Raw genomic sequence first — 24,574 nt, forward strand, 5'->3', positions numbered from 1 at the left:
CTATAAGAGCATAAAAGCATTCAAAATCTTATTGCAATGAAAGATATCTCGTAGTAATTGGCAAAGTAGGTAGGCAGTCAAATAAACACAAAGTGATCAAATTAAGCATATGCATATTCTATACATTGTTTTTTGCATTGTTTCTCCATTCATTTATAACCCAATGACCTACCCGCCTCAAATATCAAGTTTTTCCATTTGAAAATTTTAAATATTTTTAATCAAAGATCTTACTAATATTTCGGACTTTTTAACTGGCATTTATTTGTTTTTGTTCTATGCAGCATGTTGAAGTTTCAAATTTTATTGCCAGCTTAGAATCTGGCAAGATGGAAATTCCATTTTTCATCAGCATTGTGAGATCTTTTGTTAAGATCAGCCAAGTGACAGGTCCTCAGTCAGTATAAATCAGAATACATTCACTGAGCTCACTTTAATTTCACTGAGGCAATGTATAGTAATTGACATTATAATTTAACTTTTTCAAGCTATGGTTAATCTCACTAATGTTTACAATATAAAACTGTAGTTAATAACTTCCTGTTACAAAAATGTGGTTCCAAGCAACAGCAGCTCAACCCTCTCTGGCACCCACAGCTGATTTAACGTGGATCGTTCGGAAGGGCTGGCATGGCTCTGTGTGTGTGGATGGATGTGCTGCAGTCCTGACCCCAGGTCAGGGATGCTGTACAGCTGTGTGCCTGATCACAGGCTGTCTGAAAACATCAGCCAGGAGCTCTCATCCAAAGATATTACAGCACACCCTAGCTATTTTGTTTTTAAATCTGAGTTTATCTGATTCCTCATGTAACCAATTGAATATTTTGAGTGCATGTGATCAAATTTGAGCAAGATTAAAGTTTTAGCACTGTAATTCTGAAGCATGTCATGCCTTGTGTCAAGGTTATACATCAGGCCACCACTTACGGAGGTCTATGGGGAGTTGAAATATGATGGGGGACCATGGACTTCATTGCCAATATATTACAGAGTCTCTGGTGGATTTGATCATTGCTGCTGTTTCATGCTTTTTACAACTGAAAATGTCTTTTATTTTTTGTAGAAAATGGCTTTTATTTAATGTTTAGAACTGGTCCTTTGTAAAGTTTCCATTAAGTCAGATTTTCCACTGTGTTATCCATATTGTTTTTTAATATTACAGTTGAATTTCCATAGGTGAAACCTTCAGGAAAATTGAACGGGAAGAGGCAGTAAATCCTCTTCAGTGCTTTTGGTGCTAGCCCTTTTTGGTTAGAGGTCTTTCAGAGAATTAGATAGGTGTTTTTAAGGCAATGTGCATTTTGTTGGATTTTTTTTTAATTGGTATCCTAACTGATGATGACAGCTTAAAAAAAATGGATCAAAGATATTTTTTCCCTTTCTGCAGGCCCAAATTCTAGAATTTGGCTTGGCAGTGCATGAGAAGGTGGTGCCACAGGACATGAGGCCATTGCACAAAAAGCTGGTGGATCAGTTCTTTGTGATGAAGTCAAGCTTGGGAATACAGGTACTCACATGAGCAGGTGCAAGGATAGAACAGAAGACTGTTCAGCTGCATTAAGGGGCGGTACATTTTTCCCAAGCAACAAACAGTGACATCTTTTGGTTGTTTGTCCCCATTACAGCCTGTAGCCTTTTTGCAGTACCACAAAGCAAAGAGAAACATAAACTTCCCATACCATGCAGAGAAAAGTAGTCATGTTTTATTAATAGTAACATTTTACTATCATTAGTGAAAAGGTAAAATATTTTTTTTATTGATGATGACATCAATAAAAATTACATGTAACTACATATATATGCAGGTATCTACATACCTGTATCTTATGAAATGCTTAAGATATTATGTTAATTTTACTTAATCTTCTTTTAATAACTCACCAGGAATTTGCTGCCTGTGTACAAGCTAGCCCTGTTCATTTCCCAAATGGAAGTCCTCGTGTATGCCGGAATTCCATGCCTGTTTCTATGAGCCCTGATGCTGCCAGGGTAATACCACGACGCAGGCAAGTTAAATATTAATAGTGACATACTTATGTTACCCATGGAAGATGACCCATAAATACTTTATTATGTGCATGCCTTCTTGTATGGTCTGGCTGAAGTGTGTTCAGCCTTGAATAGCTGGTATATGTATTCTCTCTCCTTCTTTCTCTTTCTTTTCCCTCCCCCAATTAAAGATAGATAAACATGTGCTGTTCTCACATGAGAAATTATGACTGACAATTAAAGTTAACCATTTTATATTTCATTATTCTTATAATAGCCCCTTGAGTTACCCAGCTGTCAATCGGTATTCTTCCTCATCACTGTCATCCCAAGCTTCTGCTGAAGTCAGCAACATCACTGGGCAGTCAGAAAGCTCAGATGAAGTTTTTAACATGCAGGTATAATTTATTGTCATTCTTCAAACTGTACAGAATCTTTCTTACAAGGCTATTTACTAAATTATTTCATTCAGAAATCTCATAACTATTGCTGATGTTTCTTTTAAAAACCAAACCTTTCAATGAGGTGTTAAACTAATTAACTCAGAAATAATTTTTAATGTAACTTTTTTCTCTTGTTTAAATTAGAGCATTAATCTTTTTACAAATGTATAAGTAGCAATGGACTATGATACAAAGTGATCTGACAGTGCATAGACTTTTCTGTGATGTAATAATTTTATTGTGTTAATTACATTTCTATTTATTTAGTATTTGGTTACATCTTTGTGTAGTTAGATTAATGCCTTTTATACCAATTTGCTAGTTTGAATTACTGACAAACTACTCTAAGAAGTTAAAATTCTTTGTTCTAGTGAAAAGTATGCTTTAAATTTTTGTTTTCCAAACCAGTAAATGTGATCTGGTAACAACAGCACCTCTTCTATACACAGCCTAGTCCATCTACCTCAAGCCTGAGTTCTACTCATTCTGCTTCACCTAATGTGACCAGTTCTGCTCCATCCAGTGCCAGAGGTCAGTACTTCTCTGCTGTTGTAAACCATATGAATTGACTCTTGATACATTACACAGCTGAATTTCTGCATGATGTCATTGCTCAGACATCATATTTAGCCAATTACTTGGGGAATCTGAATTATTATAGACAGTGGATGTTTTTGTCATAAGCATACAATTGAAATGTCTTGAGTTTCACTGCATGAATTTAATCACTAGACACATTTATATTCTAGCTTCTCCTCTGTTGTCTGACAAACATAAGCATTCCCGAGAAAACTCTTGCCTGTCTCCCAGAGAGAGGCCCTGCAGTGCCATCTACCCGACTCCTTTGGAAACTTCTCAGGTAAGAAGTTGGTTGGGAATCCTCAGTGAACAAATAGCTAAGAAGACAGCAAAGGTGTGTGTTGAACTTTGAGCAGATTTGGTGCCTGTTCAGTATTTTAAGTTCTGAAGGGATTTTTATGGTTTTATAAGCAAATACTCTAAAATATTTTAGATGTCAGAGATGTGAATAGAGTACATAGTGCTTGGTCACATTTCTGCTTAATTTCTTTAGGTGTAGGTTTGTTTCTTTATGTTTACTTACTGAAGTGAGAGAGAGATGCAGACACTTGCCAGATGACACAGCCTGCTTGTGTGGAACAAGCATTTGTTCAATCTAGGGAAGAAGACAAAGAATGAAAAACTTATCATGTCAGTTGAGCTCTCCTTGTTGAGCCCCCCTTTCTTTCCTTCTGAGAAAGCTAATCCTAGCCACTATGAGATAATAACCCATTCCATGTGGCAATTCCTATTTTCCAATGTAGTTTAAGAAAAAAATTATAGACATTTCATTACACCAGAGAAAAAAATGTATTGTTCTCTTGCCTTGAAATACTGTTAGACAGGTCTGTATGAAATGTGTATTTTTTGAGTATTCTGAAATTCAACATGAGCTTGGTAAGCTGGCCATTACTGAGTCCTTATTTCATCTTTTCTTCTTAATGGACCTATTTTCCCAGTTGTTTAACACAGCTGCTGTTTTAATCTCTGCCGTCACACACTGCACGTCTTGCTGAAGCTGAGAAAGATGAGACCATACCTACAGTGTTAAAGGCTGTCTGTTCAACACTCTCATGTCTTTCAGAAGTTTTACCAGTGATAAAAACCAGTTCCAGGATTCTTTATTTTAGAAATTATTAATTGGTTTCTAGCTAGCTCTTTTCTTGTTGGTTGTTTCTTTGGATGTTGAATTGGCTCTTGATTTACTTTTTAATCTCTTTTCTGTTTAAATCCTCATGCTATTACCTGAGGACTTAAGAAGTAATACTAAGGCTTAGCCAGACTTAAGGACAGTTCTCAGGAGCTGTTTAGAGCAGATAGATCTACTGGGCACTTTGTCAGTGGTAGTGGAGCCAAAACAACAGACAGGAAATATCAGGAGATGCTCTTTAAATAAAGCGGTTTGACAGTTTGCCGCAAAGAAAAATTATTCCATTTTTGCTCCCAGACTACAAACTCTTGCTTTGCCAAGTGGAATGCGACTTCTATCCCCCACTCTATCCGAGATTGCATAAGGGAGGCTGAGGAGCTCGTAGGCCCAGTCTCTGCTCTCTCTGAGACTCGCCCAGCAGGAAAGTCTCCCAATCTGTCTCTACCCTCAGTGTCCCATGAGAGGGTAAGTAGAAAATCTCCTTGCTCATACAGTGAAGTATATTTCAAAGATGAGGAAGTCTGACGGTTTCTTTCTGCCCTCATAACCGTAAATAAAGATACATCTTTCTGGGGAAAGGTGAAATTTCTTTCTCTGCTGTTCCCTCAGCAGTAAAAATGGACTGTGATCAGAAACAAAATCCTGATTCTCTGCCTTCTGATAAAGAAGGGGAAAAGAATTCCTCAGGACAATTGTAAGGAGATAGCTTAGAGAAACCTGCAACTCTCATTTGAATTTAGCTGCTCAAACTGTTCCTTGTCCTTTCTCCTTTCATTCTAACACCACTTAAACAGCGTTAGTTGGAGCTTCACACTGAGAGGAAACGACCACCCCACCTGTTTATGAAATACTTTGTTACATACAGCTTGATGAAAGCAATTTTCACATTAGTGCTTCAGCCCGGAGAGGTGAGATACACAGGCAAATTCCTGAACTTCAAGTCTTTCAAGCCGTAGCTACCTTATTTAAGGAAGTTTGATGGACTTCACAGAACAAGACCACAGCAGTACTTCATCCGCTTCCTCATTGAAATTGATGCTCAAGGTTATGTGCAGCTGTTTTTAGTCAACATCCATTTGTGCTTGCTTTGTGATCTCTGGCTGAATGGTTGTACAGTGTCTCTCCAGCTCTTCCCATACTCTGAAGAGGAATGGCTGCTGTCATTGACTGGTCAACAAGCCTCCTTAGTTTTTTGCGCTGTTATTCTTCCTATTGAAGCTTTTTGAATTTCACATTTTTGGGATTTTTATTTGTGTGTCATTAAACATCCTGTGATTGCTCTTGTTCTTCCATATGGTTTTATATCTCATTCTTTTTAGTATGTCTTTGTTTATCTGTATTTCATTCAGCTTTTGTCTCTTTATCTCCTCCAATTTCAGTTGCTTTTTCAGCTGTTGCTCTTTACCTTTGCAACAGAAAATGGATTTCAACACTTGTCCATCACATCCTAGTGTACTACAGACTCACTAGGCAGTGAACACTCATTCCAGACCAGGCAGGAACATATGGTCACACTCTCTGTCACATCAGAGTACATATGTAGGTTTAACACCTCAGTTTAATGGTAACTCCAGGAAAACAGATATTACCTGACCCAGAATAACTCTCATGTGACATACAGCATACCTACTGTAGCTCAAAGTGTACCAAAAGCATTCTGTCTCTGAGATGTTTAAAGTGAAGTTGAATTGAGCTTAAGTATTTGTTTCTCACTTTGTAACACAAAGCTGCAGCATATTAGATCAATGATGATTGCTTTGCAACTGGGTTTGCCATCTTGTGGAATCCCAGCATAGTGCCTCACCAGCTTGGCACAGTGCTCTGTGAACACTGGAAAGAGATACAATAATAGGATTTTATTTGGATTTCACTGATCATCTGATCTTGCTTTTAAAGGAAAAAAAAGTAAGAAAAAACTCCATGTTTATCTGTTCCCATTTCCTCTGGAAAGTATGTCTGAATTACTTGTAGGATTAACCATATGCTGTTTATATATGTTTTCAAGACAAACTAGTGACCCATGGATTATTTGAAAATGCTAAACAAAATCAATGGTAGAATTTTTTTTCATACATTTACTGTGATTTGTAAACAAAATGGATCTTAAGAAAATGAAAGACAAACATGCTTTATGGGTCAGCTCTTATCCACAAGAGAAGTAAGAAGACTGCTACCCAAAAAAGTCAGAGTGGGAAAACAGTACATAATGCTTTTCTTAGGAAACAGCCATAACTTGAATATTATCTTGTTCAGATCCTGATTCTGTAATGAAATTATTGCAATTGTTTTAAGTAATCTATTAAGATATCTCTTTAAGAATGAGCTTTTTTATGTTTTTTTAAGGTGGTGGAAACTGTCAGAACTCAGTACATAATAATCCTCCTTCCAATTTCTGTGTATACAGTTTTCAGAAAATTAGTCTACTCCCTATCTGTATACACCTACTTTAATTAAACTGTTTATGTTCTTATGTGATGTTTATCACTTTGCCTCCTAAGCAGACCTGGGCATGAGGAGGCATAATAACAAAAATATATTTGTTGTCTTAAAGGCAACTGAAATACAACAGGAGCTATGTGTAAACCCTGCTGTTCTCAATTTACAGAGAATGCTGTTTAATCATATTGGAGATGGTGCTTTGCCACGAAGCGATTCCAATCTGCCCAGCTCTGACAAAGGTAAGCAGACATGCTACAACATGCCAATCTTTGAAGAATGAAAACTTAATTACTCCATCATGTTCCTGCAGCATGCCAGTTCTTTTGAGTGCATACTGTCATCTTCAAGTGTCAAAACATTCTAACCAACTAAATGAGTTATGCTAACAAATCTAAGTGTCAAAACACTTTGCCAAAAAGGGGAGGACTGAATTTTGCACTCAAATAAGGCTCAGAAGTTTGCAGGAGGGGGTGATGGAGCAGCAGGTTTCATCAGGCTGCCTGTGAGACCTAGCCTTTCTGCTTCTCAAGAGAGACATACGTGGGGAAAAGCCAGCCTCTGGAGAATGGGGCAAAGAGAAGGTAAAGAGATGAACAGAGTCCTGAAGTTTGGTACCTGCAAGTCCTTTTTACCAAATATAACTCAGTGTGCTTCTGATTACCCTTGGATTGAAAACACCAATTTCTGGTTTCTTGTATTTTGGGGATTTTGTTTTTAATTAGTGTAAATGAGAAATATATGTATTTCCATAGGAAAAAATATTGCCTCTTATAATTTTGCACATGAGGAAATCCAATATTGTTGGCATAGTAATTGTTTGCTATATTTTCATTATGTACCTCATATCAATAATATGCTCCATCATTTCATTATGGTACCTTTGTGGTATGCTGAATAGAGGATACAGTAAAATAAATTTATAAAATCAACTATTTTAATAATATACTGTAATTAGTACTGACCAGGAATCAGATTTTCTTTAATAAAAGCTGGTTTTTTAGGTATTTTTTCTGTTTACATTTTTTATGAAAACACAGATGGAATTTTTTCACAGGGCTGAAAAACATATGAAATAATTTAACATGGAAATAGCAAAACTTTTCCACTGGCCCATGCAGCCAAGTACATCACAGAATTGTTAAAATGAAATATTCTCTCCTGAAGGCTTTAGCAGTCCAAAAAACTGACTGCTTGGATGACTTAAAAGAAAAAAAAATTGGCTTGTCAAGAAATTCAGGCATTTGAAGTACCTGGGTCTGGTGCCAGGTGATTTTTAGGATGAGGGCAAAGTCATGCTGTTGGGTGACAGCTTACAATAAAAGCAAATACTTCATTGCATATTTTGGCAATAACAAAGCAAAATGATCCTCTAGAAAATAGATTATTGTGTTCATTGATCCCAGGGTCAACTAAAGTGTAATTATACTGTGACAATATTGTTTCAGATATGAGAACAGTGTTATTTTTATTGTACCTATTGTATTAAGTCTGGTGTATAGTGGGGTTGGAGTCCCGAGAGCTCTCAGAGTTACTGCAATAGTGATGATTGATGCCATCAGTTAGCAACAATACTTTGCTTTTTCGTTTCATCTTTGTAAATAAACACAGGGTCCTTGCATGTGATTCTCTACTCACCATTGAAACAAATAAACAAGAAGGAAACTGTCATGGCAAAGCAAGAGGTTTGAGGCTTTTAAGTTGGGGGATTTTTGGTGGAGTATTTAGGAAATGAATGGAAGGTTTGAAGTGGTTATTTTCAACTCCTTTTTTTGTTTTTAAGGAAGTGTAATGAGAATTGTATTTTTCAAATTAGCTTTTGTCCTGCCCATGTTAAATGCCCTCTCCTTCTGTCTGTCTGACTTCTTTCCAATATTGGTGACATCTTGATGACATGAGATAATCGAATTCTATCAAGGAAGATGTACCAGACCTTATGGGATCATTCAGTTAAAATCATAGAATCTGATCAGGGTAACACAAAAAGAAAACAGCCACTTTTATACAGGTCAAGTTGGTAGTCAATTTATATAATCAAGCAGAGATCCTTGACCACAGATACAAAGTGTACAGAAATTTTCTCAGTCCATAATAGTTTCTTAATTTGATATTTTTTGCTGCCAGACACTTCTCATTTCTTCCAAATTTTACTCCCTACATTTTGCACCCTTCTTTCCACCTTCTCTCAATTCTGGATTTGTAGTCTATGCAGGCAACAGAGGAATGTTAGCACAGAAAGCTTTCTGAAGGAGGTCGATAGGAATTCGGAGAGTTCCTTTCTCTATATAGAGAGAGAGTCCCTTCTGTATATAAAATGAGTTAATGGGAACAGTTTATGAATAGTCTATTCCCTTCTGCCTGGAAACCTCTAAATAGGAGTTTGGTGCAAAGATAAACTGATTATATTAAAAGGCTTCAAGCTTATCTCCCTTTGCAGCTGGATTTGCAGTGCAGCAGAGTGCAATCTCAGCTGCTGCTGCTGATGGCTGCCACTGCTGGTCACAAACTGACCTGAGGGCCAGGTGCATCAGGCAGGCATCCATGACATTGATGGCTGCTGTTTCAGACCTTTACAAGTGCAGATGTGATCACGAGAGCTTTTCAGGCATGCTTATTGAGTTGTTAGGCCTTTGCATTCTGTCTCTTTTTACACTCCTGGTTAAAAGCAAGTCAGAGAACTGGAAGTGTTGATGCCTATGACAGGTTTTTCATTCTCTTCCAGCTGTAAACACCACCCCCAGCAGCTGGAGCCTAGACAGTGGGAAGGAAGCCAGAAACACATCAGAAAGTGGAAAGCTTATATCTCCTCCTGTACCACCAAGACCTGCACAGACTGGTGAGTTAATGGACATCTCAGGTAAAGCTCCAGTACTTGAGGGCTTAGATTCTTTCCACTCTGTTTGAAGTTTAACTTCTTGGGTAGGTTAACTTATTATTTGATTTCTTACATGAAAGGCTGTAGAACTGCCTCTGTGGGTATTTTCATCTCATTAATGTTCTCTGCAGTTTCCAATACTCTGCCCCTTCACTTATGAATGAGCAGCTTCAGACAGTTCATGTTAGTATGAGGAAGGATGATCAAATTTAGTCTTTTGATTTCATGATAATTGGAGGTTAGCAATCAGAAATGATCATTAACCACAAAGAATCTTACTGGCCAGAAAATGCATAGCACTCATGAAAGTATATCAGTTCCGTTACTATAACAATTTCGCCTTTCAAAAGTTTCATTTCCTTTTAAAAGAAAGGCTTCTGAAGTGATACTATAAATATAATTGTTCTCAAAGGAGTAAGTAAACATTATACTTAAGCCTCTGAGTTTGTCCAGTCCTGTTTCTAATATATTTGGAGGTAAATGTTTGATATAAGTATATTATGTATTTTCTATTTTCCTTATTTGACTTACAAATACATAATATATTTCTTAAGAATAAAAAGGGAAAAGCTGTTATACTGACTGTTTTTTAACTTGTTATCATTTGATAGATTATAAATCAATTTAAAGTGGTACAAAATTTGTCAGAAAAGGCAGATGCAGAAATTTTTTATACTTGGTTCCACTGCAAGATAATCCAGAGAACAAAGCAAAATGAAGAAATTCTCTAAAACTATTTACAGCCAAGAGAACTAGAGATAATGTTTATGTAGCAAATTATCTCCTATCCACTTAAAAAGATTTCTTAGTGAAAATTGTAACGCCACAAGTGCTCTGAAATCTTTCTACCTTTACAGCATCACCAGCAAGACACATAGCCTCCATTTCCCCTTCTCCTGCTGGAAGATCACCAATGAAGGTACTGTCTTATTGCAGTGAATTGCCTTTGTGAGACAGATCTCATGTATTGTGGGGTAGATGGTACATATTTAATGTGCATTATTTGGGATTATATTATGTTTTCTTTTTCTTATCATATACCTGTACAAAAAACAGTATTCTGTCTCCAGCATGGAAGAAGGGGAGGTGCCAGGAAAACGTGTTGTGCACCCCATTTGTTTTATTCTTCCAGCATTCAGAGCTGTTAGATTTGAGGATTTGTTAGAGAGTATTTCCTGCTTCAGTCATTTTAATACCCATTTTCCTCTGCAGAATGATCCAGGGTGGTTGTAAGAAGATGCAAGTAGTTTGACACCTGCCAGTAGGACACATTAAGCCTAGGCTGTGAATAAGCACTGGTTCTTCTCTGGTAGTTAAACATCCAAAGTAATTTAAGATCCAGGCTAAACTGAGCAGATTTCATTTCTATTTCAAGATGTTTGCATGTGTTGGTACCCACATACTGGTACCTGTTTTTTTCTGGAAAACTTGACTGGGAAATCTGTGTTTTCCACAGCATTGGAGCACGCAAACATGCAGCCTGCTTATTCCAGGCCAACCCTGGTGCTGGCAGAGTGCATAGCATTGGTCTTGGGGATAGCCTCTGCCACCCCACTGAAGCAGACATGATTCTGCAGGCAGAAATATAAGAGTCAACAACATGGAAGGAGAGCAAATAGAAAGGAGCATGACTGGTGTTTCAGGCACTCAGATGCAAGGAGAGAGGGAAGCAGCCCTGCCAAAGTAACCCCTCAACAACCCAATGCCTAATTAATACTGCAGAGATACACATTGACTGAGGAGGAGAACAGCACCCCAAAGTATTTCCTTTCCCGTTGAGGTCCCTAATTACAAGTCCACACTCATTGTCCTATTTGCCTTCCCATAAGCTTGTAACATTTCTTCTTGTGTCTGCACAGTGGTCCAAATTCAAAACAAAGCAATTCTGCTGATCATCAGAGGGCCCCATATTTCTATTACCATTCTGCTGAAGTGAGCACCAATCCCAAGTTTTGCCCTAACTGCTTACTAGGAAGCTCTTTAGAACATTAGGATCTTGTCCAAAGATGAGTGACCCTTCCTTTTCATCCTCAATGGGCACATACTGGCATGACCACTGATGATTCTTAGGGCTGTTTGAAGCTTCTCCTAACATTCTTATTCTATAGGTCTGGACAGAATTTAAGCATTTTACAAAGTCTGGGCTGCTGCTTGGAAGAGGAATGCTGGCCCAAAATACTTCTGAGAACTGCTGGATCTCACTTTGAGCATCCACAAATTTCCACACTATTACTTGCTACTGATAAAAGTAGTCTACACTGTTTTACCAGAACCAAGTGGTTACCCATGCCAGCTTTATATATTTGCCATTTTTCTGAATGACAAAAGCAGAGGTCCGAAATCTTATATATGGTCACTTACTCCAAGTGTCCAGTGTTCTTGGAACTGGAATCAAATACATAATTTATTTGAAAACCTTTACCGTGGATATTTGTGGGAGTAGGAGTGCAGTTGGAGCCTCCTCACATACAGAGGAGTGGAACATGAAACAGGCTCCTAAGAAAGTCTGAAATGTCTTCACCAGGTGTTGAGCTTAAATAAAACTTGCTTTCCTTTTCCACAGCCATATACAGGGCTCAGATTTTAGCCTGTCTTCTTACAGTGTGCTACCAGAGAAAACCATCTTAGTACAAAACCCAGTGATGTAAATTAAGATTTATTTTTTTTCTCCATTGATTTCAGTGCTCTGTGGATTCAGTCCTAGATGGATAACTAAAATTATCTCAACAGCATAAAGTCAGTGCAGCCAGCTCTGTACACCCCTGCCCCTCTCCTCCTCCACTCCCATCCTTTGTTGCATGGCTCCCACTCTCACCTCAAGCTGAGCAACTGAGCATCCACCAGTCTAACAAGAATGGGAGTCAGAAATTTGTCTTTATTTTGATTTCTCCATCCCTTTTTTAGCCTGAGGCTTGAGGCCAATAAGTTGGGATTGCTTCAGATGACTCCAGTCATAATTAGATATGTTGCAAAAAAATTTTAACTTGGAAAGCATGGGCTAACCTTTCACAGTTTTCAATTGAAGTTGCTTCACTGGACTAGAGCTGCTCAGTGGTTTTATGTAGGCCTTTATTGTCCATGCTTTTTATTTGTCGTCAGCACTGTTGTTGCTGCTTGGGCCCTCAGCTCCTGGTCCCTCACCATCCCTCACTGACCTGTGAGGCTGCCGGTGCAGCCTCTGGCCACCTGTGCCCTCCGTATGGCCTTTGTCCCTGAGGCACACGTGGTGTGTTGTGTTTGTATATCTAAGGAACACCTGGGAGATGGGGGAGAGGAAGGGTGGTGATGCTGTCATTTGCCATTCTGTTGCTGCCCCAAATGGGAACAGGAACAGCAGAGAAGGGGGCTGGCACCCAGCAGTGGCTCTTACCTTGACACCTGCTTTGTGCTACTCCCCCGACACTGGTTTTATGGTACCCTCAGAAACGATGCCATGATGTAAGTGCACTTTTCACTGCACGACAATGCACTAAAAGCTGTGAGGAAAAGCTTTGGAAACTGAATTTGAGATATGAGAGCCTGCAGTAGCAGCAGTGGCTGGGCTTTGGCGTTAGGGGGCAGGATACCCCCAGGTATGCCCTGCGCCCAGGGATGCATTCCACTCCAGCTGGGAAAACTAAGGGCACATTCTAAAGACTTACAGATTTTTCCAGGGTATTATGATAGTAAGATAACATTTAAAAACAGTTTTATTTCCATTTATATGAATTACTGGCATGACCACTATCTAAGGTGTACCCAGGCACTACTGAAATGAGCTTTTTATCAGTTTCGTACCAGGTCTTGATTAAACAGGGACACAACCATTTCTGTTTATCAAAGCTCACAGTTAAATGCACTGTATCTATGTATGTTTTCAGTCTGAGCACAGAAACACTCTCCCTCCTGGGTGCCAGGTAAATTCTTCTTCTGCCCTTTCTTTCGAGCAGGGGTCTGTGCAATCATTCACACCGTCTCCAGTGGAGTATCATTCCTCGGGGCTCATATCCAACTCCCCGGCGCTGTCAGGGAGTTACAGCAGCGGCATCTCTTCGCTCAGCCGATGTAGCACATCAGAAACATCAGGCTTTGAAAGCCAAGGCAGCGAACCAGCAGTGACTGTCCCAAGCTACAGCATTTCTGAGGAACCTGTGAGAAAAGAAAGCAAAACCCCACCACCTTACAGCGTGTATGAGCGGACTTTGAAACGCCCCGTTCCTCTACCTCACAGCCTCTCCATCCCACCCGCCGCAGACCCCCCGGCACTGCCACCCAAGCCACAGCTGGTTCGGCCAAACAACCTGGAAAACAGCAGCAGGAGGACTGAGCAGGTTCCCCGGCCCAGGCCTCTGCCCCGCAAAGTCTCTCAGCTATGAGAAGCCACTTTTATATTTAATTGCAACGCATTCTTTACTGTTCAAGAAATAATATTTTTTAAAAATGGTAAAAGTCATTTAGTTAGGCACTTTAATATTTTGTCCACCTTTTCTTTTGAGTAATTTCAAAATGCTTATTAATATTATGTTGCACATTTGAAATGAAATTACTAATTTAGGTTGCCAGATATTACAGGAAGCATGAATGAGAGGAATTTTTTTTAATTTCATGGTGAGGAATACTGATAAATGCTTTTATTTGTACTTTATTTTTATTTGAAGAATCTAAAACCCTACAACTCTCATCTGAGTTAGCTGAATGCTTCTTACAAAATGCAGAATATACTGACTGGATCTTTACTACTAGAGATAAATGCACGCTTTCTAACAAAGTAGTCTGTAGACTAGGATGTTTCTGCAAGTAGACTGAAAGTTGTTTCTCTTACCTGATGAACAGGTTGGTCATTTCAAATGTATGTGGCAAAACTGAGATAAAATGCAAGTTATACAGCAGAGGACTGTTGTAAGAATGTGGTTTGGAATTTTTGAAACACACATTTGGCTTATATTATTTTTAAGATGGAAAAATACCTGTCTTTCATTAAGCATACAGCACCATTCTGGTGAATCTCTAAAAGGTTTGGTGCCATTCGTGTATGTACCTGACACATCCTTTTTCTTTTTGAGGTGCAATTTACTTTTATTCTTCCAGTTAATGTATTTTTTGTTGTTGTTGTTTTAGTTTTGGGGTTTTTTTTTAAAGCTAGGAGTTTTCTAGTGAATGCTCTCTGCTGTTCTTGAAAATTCACCCTAAAATACAATCTGTGTATGAAATAGGTACAACTCAACTGTTCCTTTAACTTGTGTAAAAGAGTCAGTACTGCCTATTATCAAGGCAATTCACTAAATAGCCAGTTTTTTAAAATACAAATGGCTGGTTTACAATCCATATATTTCAAAAGCTAATTGCAAATGTCAATTAATAATTTTGTAAAAATCTAAGAAAAATTCTGAACAGTTCCTTGGATGTGTGTGAGCCATTGGAGCCAAGTTTTGATTTGCTTTTTAGCTTGAGTTCATCACCATCATCTTTATTGTTGAGAATGGTGTTCGGCCTTAGGTTGTATTTTAGTGACTGGCATCTGAAGAGCTCTGGAAAGCTAATGCCAAGACATAGGAATGTGGAGGGAAAAGAAAAAAAAAGCACCTTCTGTATGTATGTTTTGTATCCTCTTTCTTTTATTGACTGTTTTAATGTGCTTGGGAACAGATGTGTGAACTGCATTTTAAATCATATTGTTAAAAATATTCTCCCTCTTTTGTTGGGAAGCTCATGTTGATCTTAGCTGTGTCTGATTTGTTGATAGTTTAACTGGAAGAAAGTGACCACTTTTTTATATTCTCTCAATTAAACCTTCAGCAGTTACAAGCTGTTGACAGTAGTTATAGAAGTTTTCTATAATAAATGTTCAAGTATTTTTGTACATAATTGGTAAATTTTAATAAGGAGTGTACCATTATGTGAAAAAGAAGCAAACAGTTGTGTATGCAGTAAGATTGTTATAATTATGCCAAATACTTTATGTATGGAAAAAAGAATATTTGTAAATATGTGCTTTTAACAATAATTCTGCCATATTGACTTTACAATTTTGAATGTCAGAAAAAAATAATATATGTTCAAATATTTATGTTTTAGTGAAAGTATTCATAACTTGAAAAGGAACATATGAATTTTAGCTTTGTATCTTGCTGATTTCAAAGTCTGGAATTCCTTGAACTAGCTCTTGCTTTCTACGATAACATTTTTATGTCTGTAACCACATCATAAAACCTGTAGAAGGCTACATATTTATGCTGATATAAAGAAGTAATGCCTGAAATTTAAATAAGGTGTCACAAGTAAGATAACAAAGCTGCTCTGGATTTTTTTTTCCACCCTTGTAATTTAATAGATTTTGTTGTGCTTGAGCACCGTACAGTATGAATCAGTGTTATTTGCTCCTGAAGCCTTTTTATTTCTGGCAATAAGCAGAGTTGATGACTTTATCATTTGTGTGCATTACTGGTCAGCTTTGCAGCAAAACATTTCACAAAGTCTCTGTTTACCTAGACACTCATATTGGTTGCTGCATAATGTTAGTATGAAATAAAAGAACTTGCTTAATCTTTACAGTACAACTTGTTTTCTACAGAATGAGAGATTCTAATTCAGTTAGCCACAGAATGAAAGTTCAGACTCCTTGTCTTGCTAAATATTTTTTCTTTTTTTTCTTTTTTTTCTTTTTTTTTCTTTTTTTTTTTTTTCTTTTTTTTTTTTGTTAAAAATATACTGATTGAGTTTTCTCCCTATTTGAATTTGTAATTGCTTTGTGAGACAAGGTGGGGGGAGTATTGACATGCTCTTCTGAACAAGTGAAGAATGTAAAATTTACTAGAGAGTTCACTGTAAATTAACCTGCATGAGCATTCTGTTTTTATAACCAGAACATCAGAAATACTCTGAATGATAGAAAATGATGTAAAATTGACAGAGTACTCTTAAGCCGAGTTAACACATTTTCTGCTTAGCCAGTTTTGACAAATTGATTCTGTAGATCAGTTTTTCAACCTGATTACCTATAAAAAATGTAGTATGAAATTTTATTATGTATGTTGCAACACCCATTGCTTGAAAACCTAGTGTAAATAAAGGTCTTGTTAGAATTTTATGTAGTAGTCATAAGTATAATTTTACCACTTTAGGGATGATGGTGAGTAATTCAGAAGCTCATACAGGAAGACCAATGGGAACAAGGTTGCTCTTACTTCTCAATAGCTTGAACATTAGCCAATGTGTCTGTAATAGGTGATATGATATTGTATTCAAATACCATATTTGAGATGCTAGAGTCTCTGGGATGCCAGAGAAACATCCTCAAACTCGGCTGGCAGGCTTCAAAATGACACAGTTCAGACTGGTTCTCATGTTGGCATAATAGCTCTGTAGTGTCAGTAATGATGTCCCAGGCCAATTGCTTTGCCCTGAAAAAGCACAAAACCCTGTTAGTAAAGGTTTCAGGGCAGTGCAGTTATGGCCCTGTTCACATGGAACAGGGTATAGTGAAAATCTATATGAAAGTGGCACCTTGCCCCCCTGCCTGACCATTCTTCCTGTTCACTGATTGTCCAACAGCACCTGCAAAAAGAACAGTGACAGAGCAAAAATGTACCAATAGGCAGGAGTCAGTGCCTGAGGTATAAATGATGAAAAGCATCTTGTTTTGAATGTGGTCAGTGAGGTATGTAGCAGCATTGTCTCAGTAAACCCAGGTACTGACAGATTCAGATCTTTGTTCCAGAACTCTGCTGGTTGCTGGAATTTCACATGATTCAGGCAGAGCCCTGACATATGCTGCCCAAAGGGCAAAGTCCTATTTGGTAGGATACTGTGGAAGGATGGTTGCCACTGGATCCCTTGAGATTCTGACCTTGAATTAGATTATGTGGGAGAAAGCCCTTTTCATATTAATTTGTCTTTACCTTCTCTTTGACATTTTAATTCAGCTTTTGACATATACTTCATAGAATAAACTAGAATGATTTGTTTGGATAACACTAACAAAAAACCAAAAAAAAACAAACACAAAAACATTGGGAATTAAACAGCAAAACTATTCAAATCTCAGGAATAGCAAAGGTTTAGAGCTGCATATCTCATGTCATAAGCACCAGGCTAGGGACTCTTCCTGGGTGGTAAAATAAGGCTGCTGAAGAAAGAACATTAAATATTTCTTGAAAAAATGATTGCTCGGTAAGGAACTTGGTGTGTCTGTTTTGACAGGCTGAAGGCTGTCAGACTTCAGTGGGGATGCAGCCTTCCAGGCACAGCTGGGCAAACTTACCTAGGTTAGAACTTGTGCTAAGGACAAAGTTCACACCTCCTCTTTAATTGACTGATATTCATGCCAGGAAGACTGTTAGAAGAAGGGAAAAGGTCAACAGTTGGGGAAGAAAATAAAAAAAAAAAAAAATGGTGCAAATAAAACTTAGGCAAAACCCTTGATGGCCTGACAATTATCCAAGTGTGTTTTGACTCAGCCAGGAGACATGGCAGGAGAAACTGAAATGCTACCTGAAACTGAAGCACAAGTACGTTTCTTTAGGCTATTTTGTAGCGTGATGCTATACCAGCTTAACTACTGGTTGAGCTGAAGGGAGCGGAAAGGAAGCTGGGAGTCCTGACAAAACAGAGGGTGTTTTATTCTACAAAGACCTTGCAGCGGGGGTTTTTCTCTTTTGCTGTGGCTAACCAGAGGATAAAGAAGACTAACTGTCATGAGTTGCAAAGAGTTTCTAAATAGCAAAGCCCTACAAAATATTCAAATATTTCCCTGCTAAACAGTTACTTTCTTAACCCATGGTGTGTAACTGATGCAGTGCATTTTGCAATTAACATCTCAGTATTTTAGGGAGCAAATAATGTCAACATTTCATAGTAAATAGCTTCTCTGCTAGCTCATAAGCTGCTGAAATTATGGTGAAATATTTAAAAGTTTTACATCATTGATTTGCTATGGAAACTACATCCTCTGCTGTATTCCAATTTATTTTACTTCTGGAAAATTCTGCAGAAGAACTCTCTGCATTACATTCCTGCTTTTTTGTGAGAGACTACTATCGCTGCTGGTTTTTGTTGACCTCACTGACTTCCCTTGAGTGTTTCCTCTTGCTTTTCAAAAGAAAGACCATCAGCAAGGAGCTACTTCTGACTTTCCTGTGGGGAATATTTCAAAAGCACAGCCTGAATGGGATGCAGCACAGCAACTGTTCCCAGGGGGGACTTATAGGCAAGGGCTTTGGGAACAAAAGCTGAGGGGGAAGTTTACCTATAAAGCTATTCCCGCAGGAGATTGTGTTCACAGACAGAGCAAGGACAGGGACTAAACTAATTTACTAAAATCAGGAGGTGGGATGTAGGTAATGTCTGACAGGCTTTGCTAAAGGGGGAGGCTCAGTCCCAGCATGTCCTATAAATGGGAATCCTTTGCCTTATTTCCTGATCTTTTCATGGAGAAAGTAATGCCAGGTAGACAGACAGGGTGGTGGGAGGGTGTAAGTTTTATTTTATGGTTACTGAGCATGGTAGGGGCAGGGAAGAAATGCTGAATCTACACTTTGAGCTAAGTTGATTTGAGAGATCATTCCTCTGGGTCTTTGGGCCACATTACATTCAAGGGATGTAACTTGTGCAATGATTTGCCCTTATACTCTGAATGTGCCCTGGAGAGCCAGCTGTCCATCTGAATTCCCATGCCAGTCTCTTTTTGCCTTGTGTTGTGAGAGGAGGGCTTGCTGCAGGTGTGCTGGAGCAGATCTGATGTGGCCTGATCTCTGTGCTTCTTTTTGAGATATTCAATTAACCTTTTTCACCTTTTTAAGTACAGTGCTGTGGTAAAACCAAGGATGGGTACAAAACCCAGTAGAATTAATCTCAAGATTCATATCAAGGTTTTGGAAATGGCACGTGTCCAAGAGGAGTTGGGTGAAAGCAGCTGGTACCTAATGAATTTGGTCCCATCTGAAAAAAATAAAACTTTCTAACACAAGCACAAAACATTTTACAAGGAACAAAACATATCAATAAACTCAACTTTTTTTTCAGCTAGTGTATTAGGAGTTGAAGCAACAAAATATTACTGTGCTGTTCTCTTCTCAGGCCATTAAGTTCAGCAAGGGAAGATTGTGCACTCTGGACAGAGGCTTTTTATGTTGCCAAGGAGAGTTTTCCTGCATCTACAGTTCCCCCTCCAAGCTCTGTCTCAGAACTAAAGCACATCTTGTCAATCCCCCTGAAGCTATAATTCAGTGGACTTTTTATAGCTGTAAAACCTGAGCTGCATGATGATAAGCAAGCAAAATCAAAGCAAGTCATAACCTGCTGCTTTGAACATGCAGACAGGGGCTACAGGGGAGCAAGCAGGAAGAAAAAAAGAGAGAAAATTGGTTTTCAGGCCATAAAGATCAATTTTGACTTCTGGAATCTTTGCTGCATTTTGAGATGTACTGTATTTTCACCACATGCTTTACTGGGTTTTTCCCTCTGTGTGAGATGATGCTGGGAAATTGTTTTCTCTGGTGTTTGTGGAGATTTGAATTATGGTATTTTTCTTGTACCCAAAGAAAATGGTTTTAGGGTTTTGTTTGTTTTTCTTCAGTCCTGTGACAGGGCAGAACAGCAGAAATAAGACAAGACTTGTCAGTGCACCACCAGAGGTGGTCATGGACAAGGGGCAGTGGCTTCCAACTGAAAAAGAATAGGTTTAGATTACATGTCAGGAAGAAATTCTTTACTGTGAGGATGGTGAGGCACTGGAACAGGCTCAGAGAATTTCTGGATGCCCTATCCCTGGAAGTGTTCAAGGCCATGTTGGATAGGGCTAAGAGAAACGTGATCCAGTGGAAGGTATCCCTGCCCACAGCATGTGAGGTTGTAACAAGGCAATTACAGTCCCTTCCAACCCAGGCCATTCTATGGCTCCATGTTCAGAGAAGAACATCTGTGTTCTCTGGGTAGTTCTTGAACTCAAAGGCTAAAAATGAGTTCACTGAGGGCCCCTCACATCTATGCACAAGGACAAAAAATGGGTGAGTTCCATCTTGCTGTGGGAAGTGGGCTCCTGTATGTGCCTCAGGCATGGTGAGGTAAGGGCATGGATGGCACCATGGAATGCCACCCTCTCTTTGGTGTCCGTATCCCTGCAGCAGTGATGTACTTGGGGTACACTGAGTATCATAACTAGCTGTCACACTATGGCACACAAGTGTCTTACCTGCAACAGCTGCTGCTGTGTAAAGTAAGCAGAAACAATAAAAATGTCAAATTGAAAGACAAAATTGCTATTTATCATTCTCACCAACTCTACACATATTTATCTTGATAACTAGGAAACTTGGTGGATTTTGCAAATTCTCTCAGTGAGTCTTTTCTGGTTCAGTGCTATTTTTACTGAAGATAACACCAGCCCATCTTGCAAGTGAAGCTTTCAGGAGTTGTGCTACATGAAACCAGGCACAGCATGAATGACAAATCCTCAACACTGTGTGGGCTCATTAGAAAGATTTGTATTCCATGCTGAGCTGAAGGAGAGGGAGTGACCTGGGAGACTCTGAGCAGGCACTAAACCATGGAAACAGCAGCAGAAATGACAGCAGATGGCAGGGTCAGCTCATTAACTGCATTTATCTAATGGGAGACTTCCCATATATTGTCAAGCAACAATAAAAAAAAATAATCTGTCTGAAATTCCACCTGGCCATAATTGATCATCGTTAATATATCTGTTCCAGAACAGGCTGCCAAAATCTCAGCTGTGATTGTGTACCTGAAACTAATCAGCAAATGATAATTGCTGAGGTGAGTTGCTTTGGTTGGGTGACAAAAGGTACCAAAGCTATGGCTGCTGGCAAAATGGAAAGCTGTTCTGTGAAGTTATGCTGGACTAAGTATCTGGCGAATTTGCTCTTTCGGTCTAGCTCTGTGTGTTGTGACACAGGATTGTAACACTTTGTTCTAGAAACACTGATTATACATAAATTAATAAATTTTGCAGCTATATTAACACCAATTTGCCCTGAAACCACAGGTTTATTCCTGATTTCTACCTTGGTCTCTAAAAAAAAAAAAATAGTCAAGAGACAGGAGTCTACCTGAACTAGAGAAAAAAATTCATTTAAACTGTATTATGAATTTATTATTGACATAATGCAGACAAGTCTCAAACTATAACTTAACCTTTTATGTAGTTATCCATGAAGCACTCCTAAAGGGAGGCTCAGGGTGGGGCCAGGTCCCAACCCCAGTGGGTGGGGGCCACTTGGGAAGTCTGATGATCGCTCCAAGGATGCTGACCTGGACTTCCAGGGCAATTCCCCAGCTACTCTGTCTTGCCCCTTTGGAAGACCAGCCCCATCACCCCCCCTATGCCATCGGAACTGTTGGCACCTGCTACTGTGCCAGATGCCAAAATGGACTTTTTGTTCTGCTGCTCCACCAGTCAACCAGGAGCACACAGCACAGAAGGCGTGTAAGATGAAGGGTATAAAAGGTTGGACTGAAGGGCCTTAAGGGTAGATGCTTGAAGCCTTCTGATGTTGTATAGTGTTGTACTGTATGGGGATGCTTTAAGCTTTCTGATGGTTGTGTATCGTGGCCGTCTCAACTGCGATATATGCTGTGACATAAGCTGCGGCAGGCACGGCACAAGCGCGGGCGGCCCGCGGCTCGCCCCGGGGCACGGCCCGCGCCGCTCTGGCCGGGCTGGAGGCTGCGGCGGGCGCCCGAGCAGTTTCCCTCTCATCCCTCTGGGTTCTTTCCTCAGCGAATGCCTCTGGGCACCATACTCCCCTGCTGGCTAATTTTGCCTGCCTCCCCATCTTTCTTGAGGAGCCAGTTTAGAAGTGGTGCTTTGAAATGTGTGAGAGTGTTTTCAGTCAGGCAGCATCTTACGGGCAAGAAAGCATCGTGCCATGCTGTCCTTGTATAATGTATTTAGCAGCACTAAAAGTAATTTACTTAACAATGGCAGAAAATGACAGTTTTTAAATCTCACCGTTGAATCCTCAGCCTGGCTCCACCTCAGTCAGCAGCACTTCACAAAGGGTATTGCAGCAGTTTTTATTTTTATCTGGAGCAGACAAACTGCTGTGGCTCCTTCTCGGGTCTTCTGTAGGTGTCTTCTACTCTCTGCCTGTAGAGCACCATATTGGAGGGAAAGGGCAGGCTCCCACCCTTAAGCATAATTCATGATTTCCATGCTGGAAATCATGGCATAGTAGAGGCAGAAAATAGGTGAATAAACAACATATCAGAAATATTGACTCCACAGCAGAGGCTGCTCTTGGGCAAACAGGTTATTGAGTACATTGCTCTGTGAGTTCTCAGTGCCCAAATAAAAATATTTCAGTTAATATTCAGGTCAAGAAGATGTTGAATTCTTCAAAAGGGAAATGTTTTTGTACAAATGAATTGTAAAGGGATTCTTCTCTAACTTTTCTCTAAATATGTTCAGAACAAATTGAAGACTGGTGGTGGATAATGAAGGTATTAAGAGGATGTGTCAAGGAATAGATGATGATGAATTTAATGACCTTATACAATTATTTAATAAAAAATAAATTTTAAGTTATGTTTTCCAGTTCTCACCTTCTGCTTTGGTTTGTCTCTTCAGACTAAAGACTGTTTTAAAGATAGTGGTTTGTTAATAAAAGGAGTTTTCAGTAGGCTTATGCATTATGCAATGGGGCATACCCACTAAGTTCTGTGTATAATTGTAATTCTTCATAGAATGGGAACAAAAGTATTTAAACTTCAAGACTAAAATATTTTTGCTTTAGGCAGATTACAACCAACATAATTTTATTTAAGCTCATTCCTGAAAGATTACTGTATCCAACAAGAGTGTGAAAAAAGTGTATAAGATCAAGTAAGTACTTGGGGTGAAAGTGAAAGCTCTGTAAACCAACTATAATCAGATAGTTCAGAGGCAATCATCTTCAATAGACTAATCTTGAAATGCTCAGATGTGGTAGAGAATTGAAGCATAAAATTGCAATTACTACATAGTTGTGTTGTATTTCTGTAATGTGTTTTGAAATCAAGTGATGCTACATATTAGAATTTTAAAAACACTTGCTAACATACAGCGTACAATTAGAAAAAGCAAAAAAAAAAAGGAATTCATTTATCATGTGTTTGGAAAAACCCAGTCAAATGTAAAACCTTAAGTAAATTGGTAAGTCTAAAGGTTAGTGTACTAAATTAATCAAATTCAATAAATTACAAATGAACATTACACACAACATTACTGGAAAAACATGTTTTATGCCACTAAATGATTATCAGAGTAGCTTTGTGAAAGCAAAAGTTTGGATTAATCTGGATTCTGTTCCACAGATTTCAGAGTACTTATTTCCAGTTTGGAAGAGCCAAATAAATAGACTTTAACCTCTTCAGTCCCAAATTGGGAAAGCTTACATTCCCATGCAATGCAATGCAACACCAATCTTCAAAGAAAGAGGTGAAAAAACCCAACACAAAAAATCACACTCCTAAAGTTTCAAACCTATATTTTCTAATACCTAATCCCACACACAGAATTTTCCCTAGCAGAGCTGCTCCCTTATATTTTAGAGTCTCCCAACTGAAGTTGTAATGGTGCATATGATTTACAGTGTTATCCAGAAAATACAGGATTTTTTTTCTCATATTTAATCTTAGTTCACACTATGATCTCTGTGCACCATATGAAAATGTGTTTCATACCTGACACAAAACAAGTGGATATATTGTCTCACTTTTCAAGCAAGATATATAAAGATGCTTTACCATCATCCTACTAACTGTACAAAATATTCATGGTACTTTCATAATCTGTAGTGGTATTTATGGAAGATATGTTTTTCTAGGCTTTTGACTTTTTAGTGTTTGCAAATTATTTTAAGCCACAAGACATGCACTATTCTTTTTAAGAATAAATACTTTACTGTATGTTTTAAGCTTGAAAGTCACATTTAATGTTTCAGAGGTTGGTATTTCCCCCTTTCTTCTTAAAACTCAGGTCTTAGGCACCTAGAAAATCTGTAAAATTATGCATTCCTTATGCAAACTACCTCTTTAGAAAAAATAGTTCATGCTGTGGCTTAGTTACAAAACTGGGGTCAGTCATCTCGATCTGATTTTTAAAAAGAGGTTTGACAAGCAGATTCAGTGCAGTTACTTGTATTTACA

General features: G+C 38.6%; 1 protein-coding gene across 2 annotated transcripts in view; it reads left to right on the plus strand.

Moving 5' to 3' along the window:
* Positions 1-16,517, plus strand: part of DOCK4 (dedicator of cytokinesis 4) — a 221,497-nt gene extending 204,980 nt beyond the window's left edge. Inside the window, exons 44-53 of one of the 2 annotated variants that reach the window (XM_018919599.3) lie at positions 1,388-1,507; positions 1,885-2,006; positions 2,267-2,387; positions 2,882-2,963; positions 3,182-3,291; positions 4,438-4,605; positions 6,746-6,818; positions 9,299-9,412; positions 10,309-10,370; positions 13,381-16,517. In XM_018919599.3, coding sequence (XP_018775144.1) covers positions 1,388-1,507; positions 1,885-2,006; positions 2,267-2,387; positions 2,882-2,963; positions 3,182-3,291; positions 4,438-4,605; positions 6,746-6,818; positions 9,299-9,412; positions 10,309-10,370; positions 13,381-13,806 — 1,398 coding nt within the window. In that variant the 3' untranslated portion in view covers positions 13,807-16,517. The remainder of the gene's footprint in view (positions 1-1,387; positions 1,508-1,884; positions 2,007-2,266; positions 2,388-2,881; positions 2,964-3,181; positions 3,292-4,437; positions 4,606-6,745; positions 6,819-9,298; positions 9,413-10,308; positions 10,371-13,380) is intronic. The other variant, XM_018919601.3, reaches the window with a different exon arrangement.
* The last annotated feature ends 8,057 nt before the right edge of the window (positions 16,518-24,574 follow it).

This window comes from Serinus canaria, chromosome 1A, assembly GCF_022539315.1.
Source record: "Serinus canaria isolate serCan28SL12 chromosome 1A, serCan2020, whole genome shotgun sequence".
Taxonomy (NCBI): Eukaryota; Metazoa; Chordata; class Aves; order Passeriformes; family Fringillidae; genus Serinus; species Serinus canaria.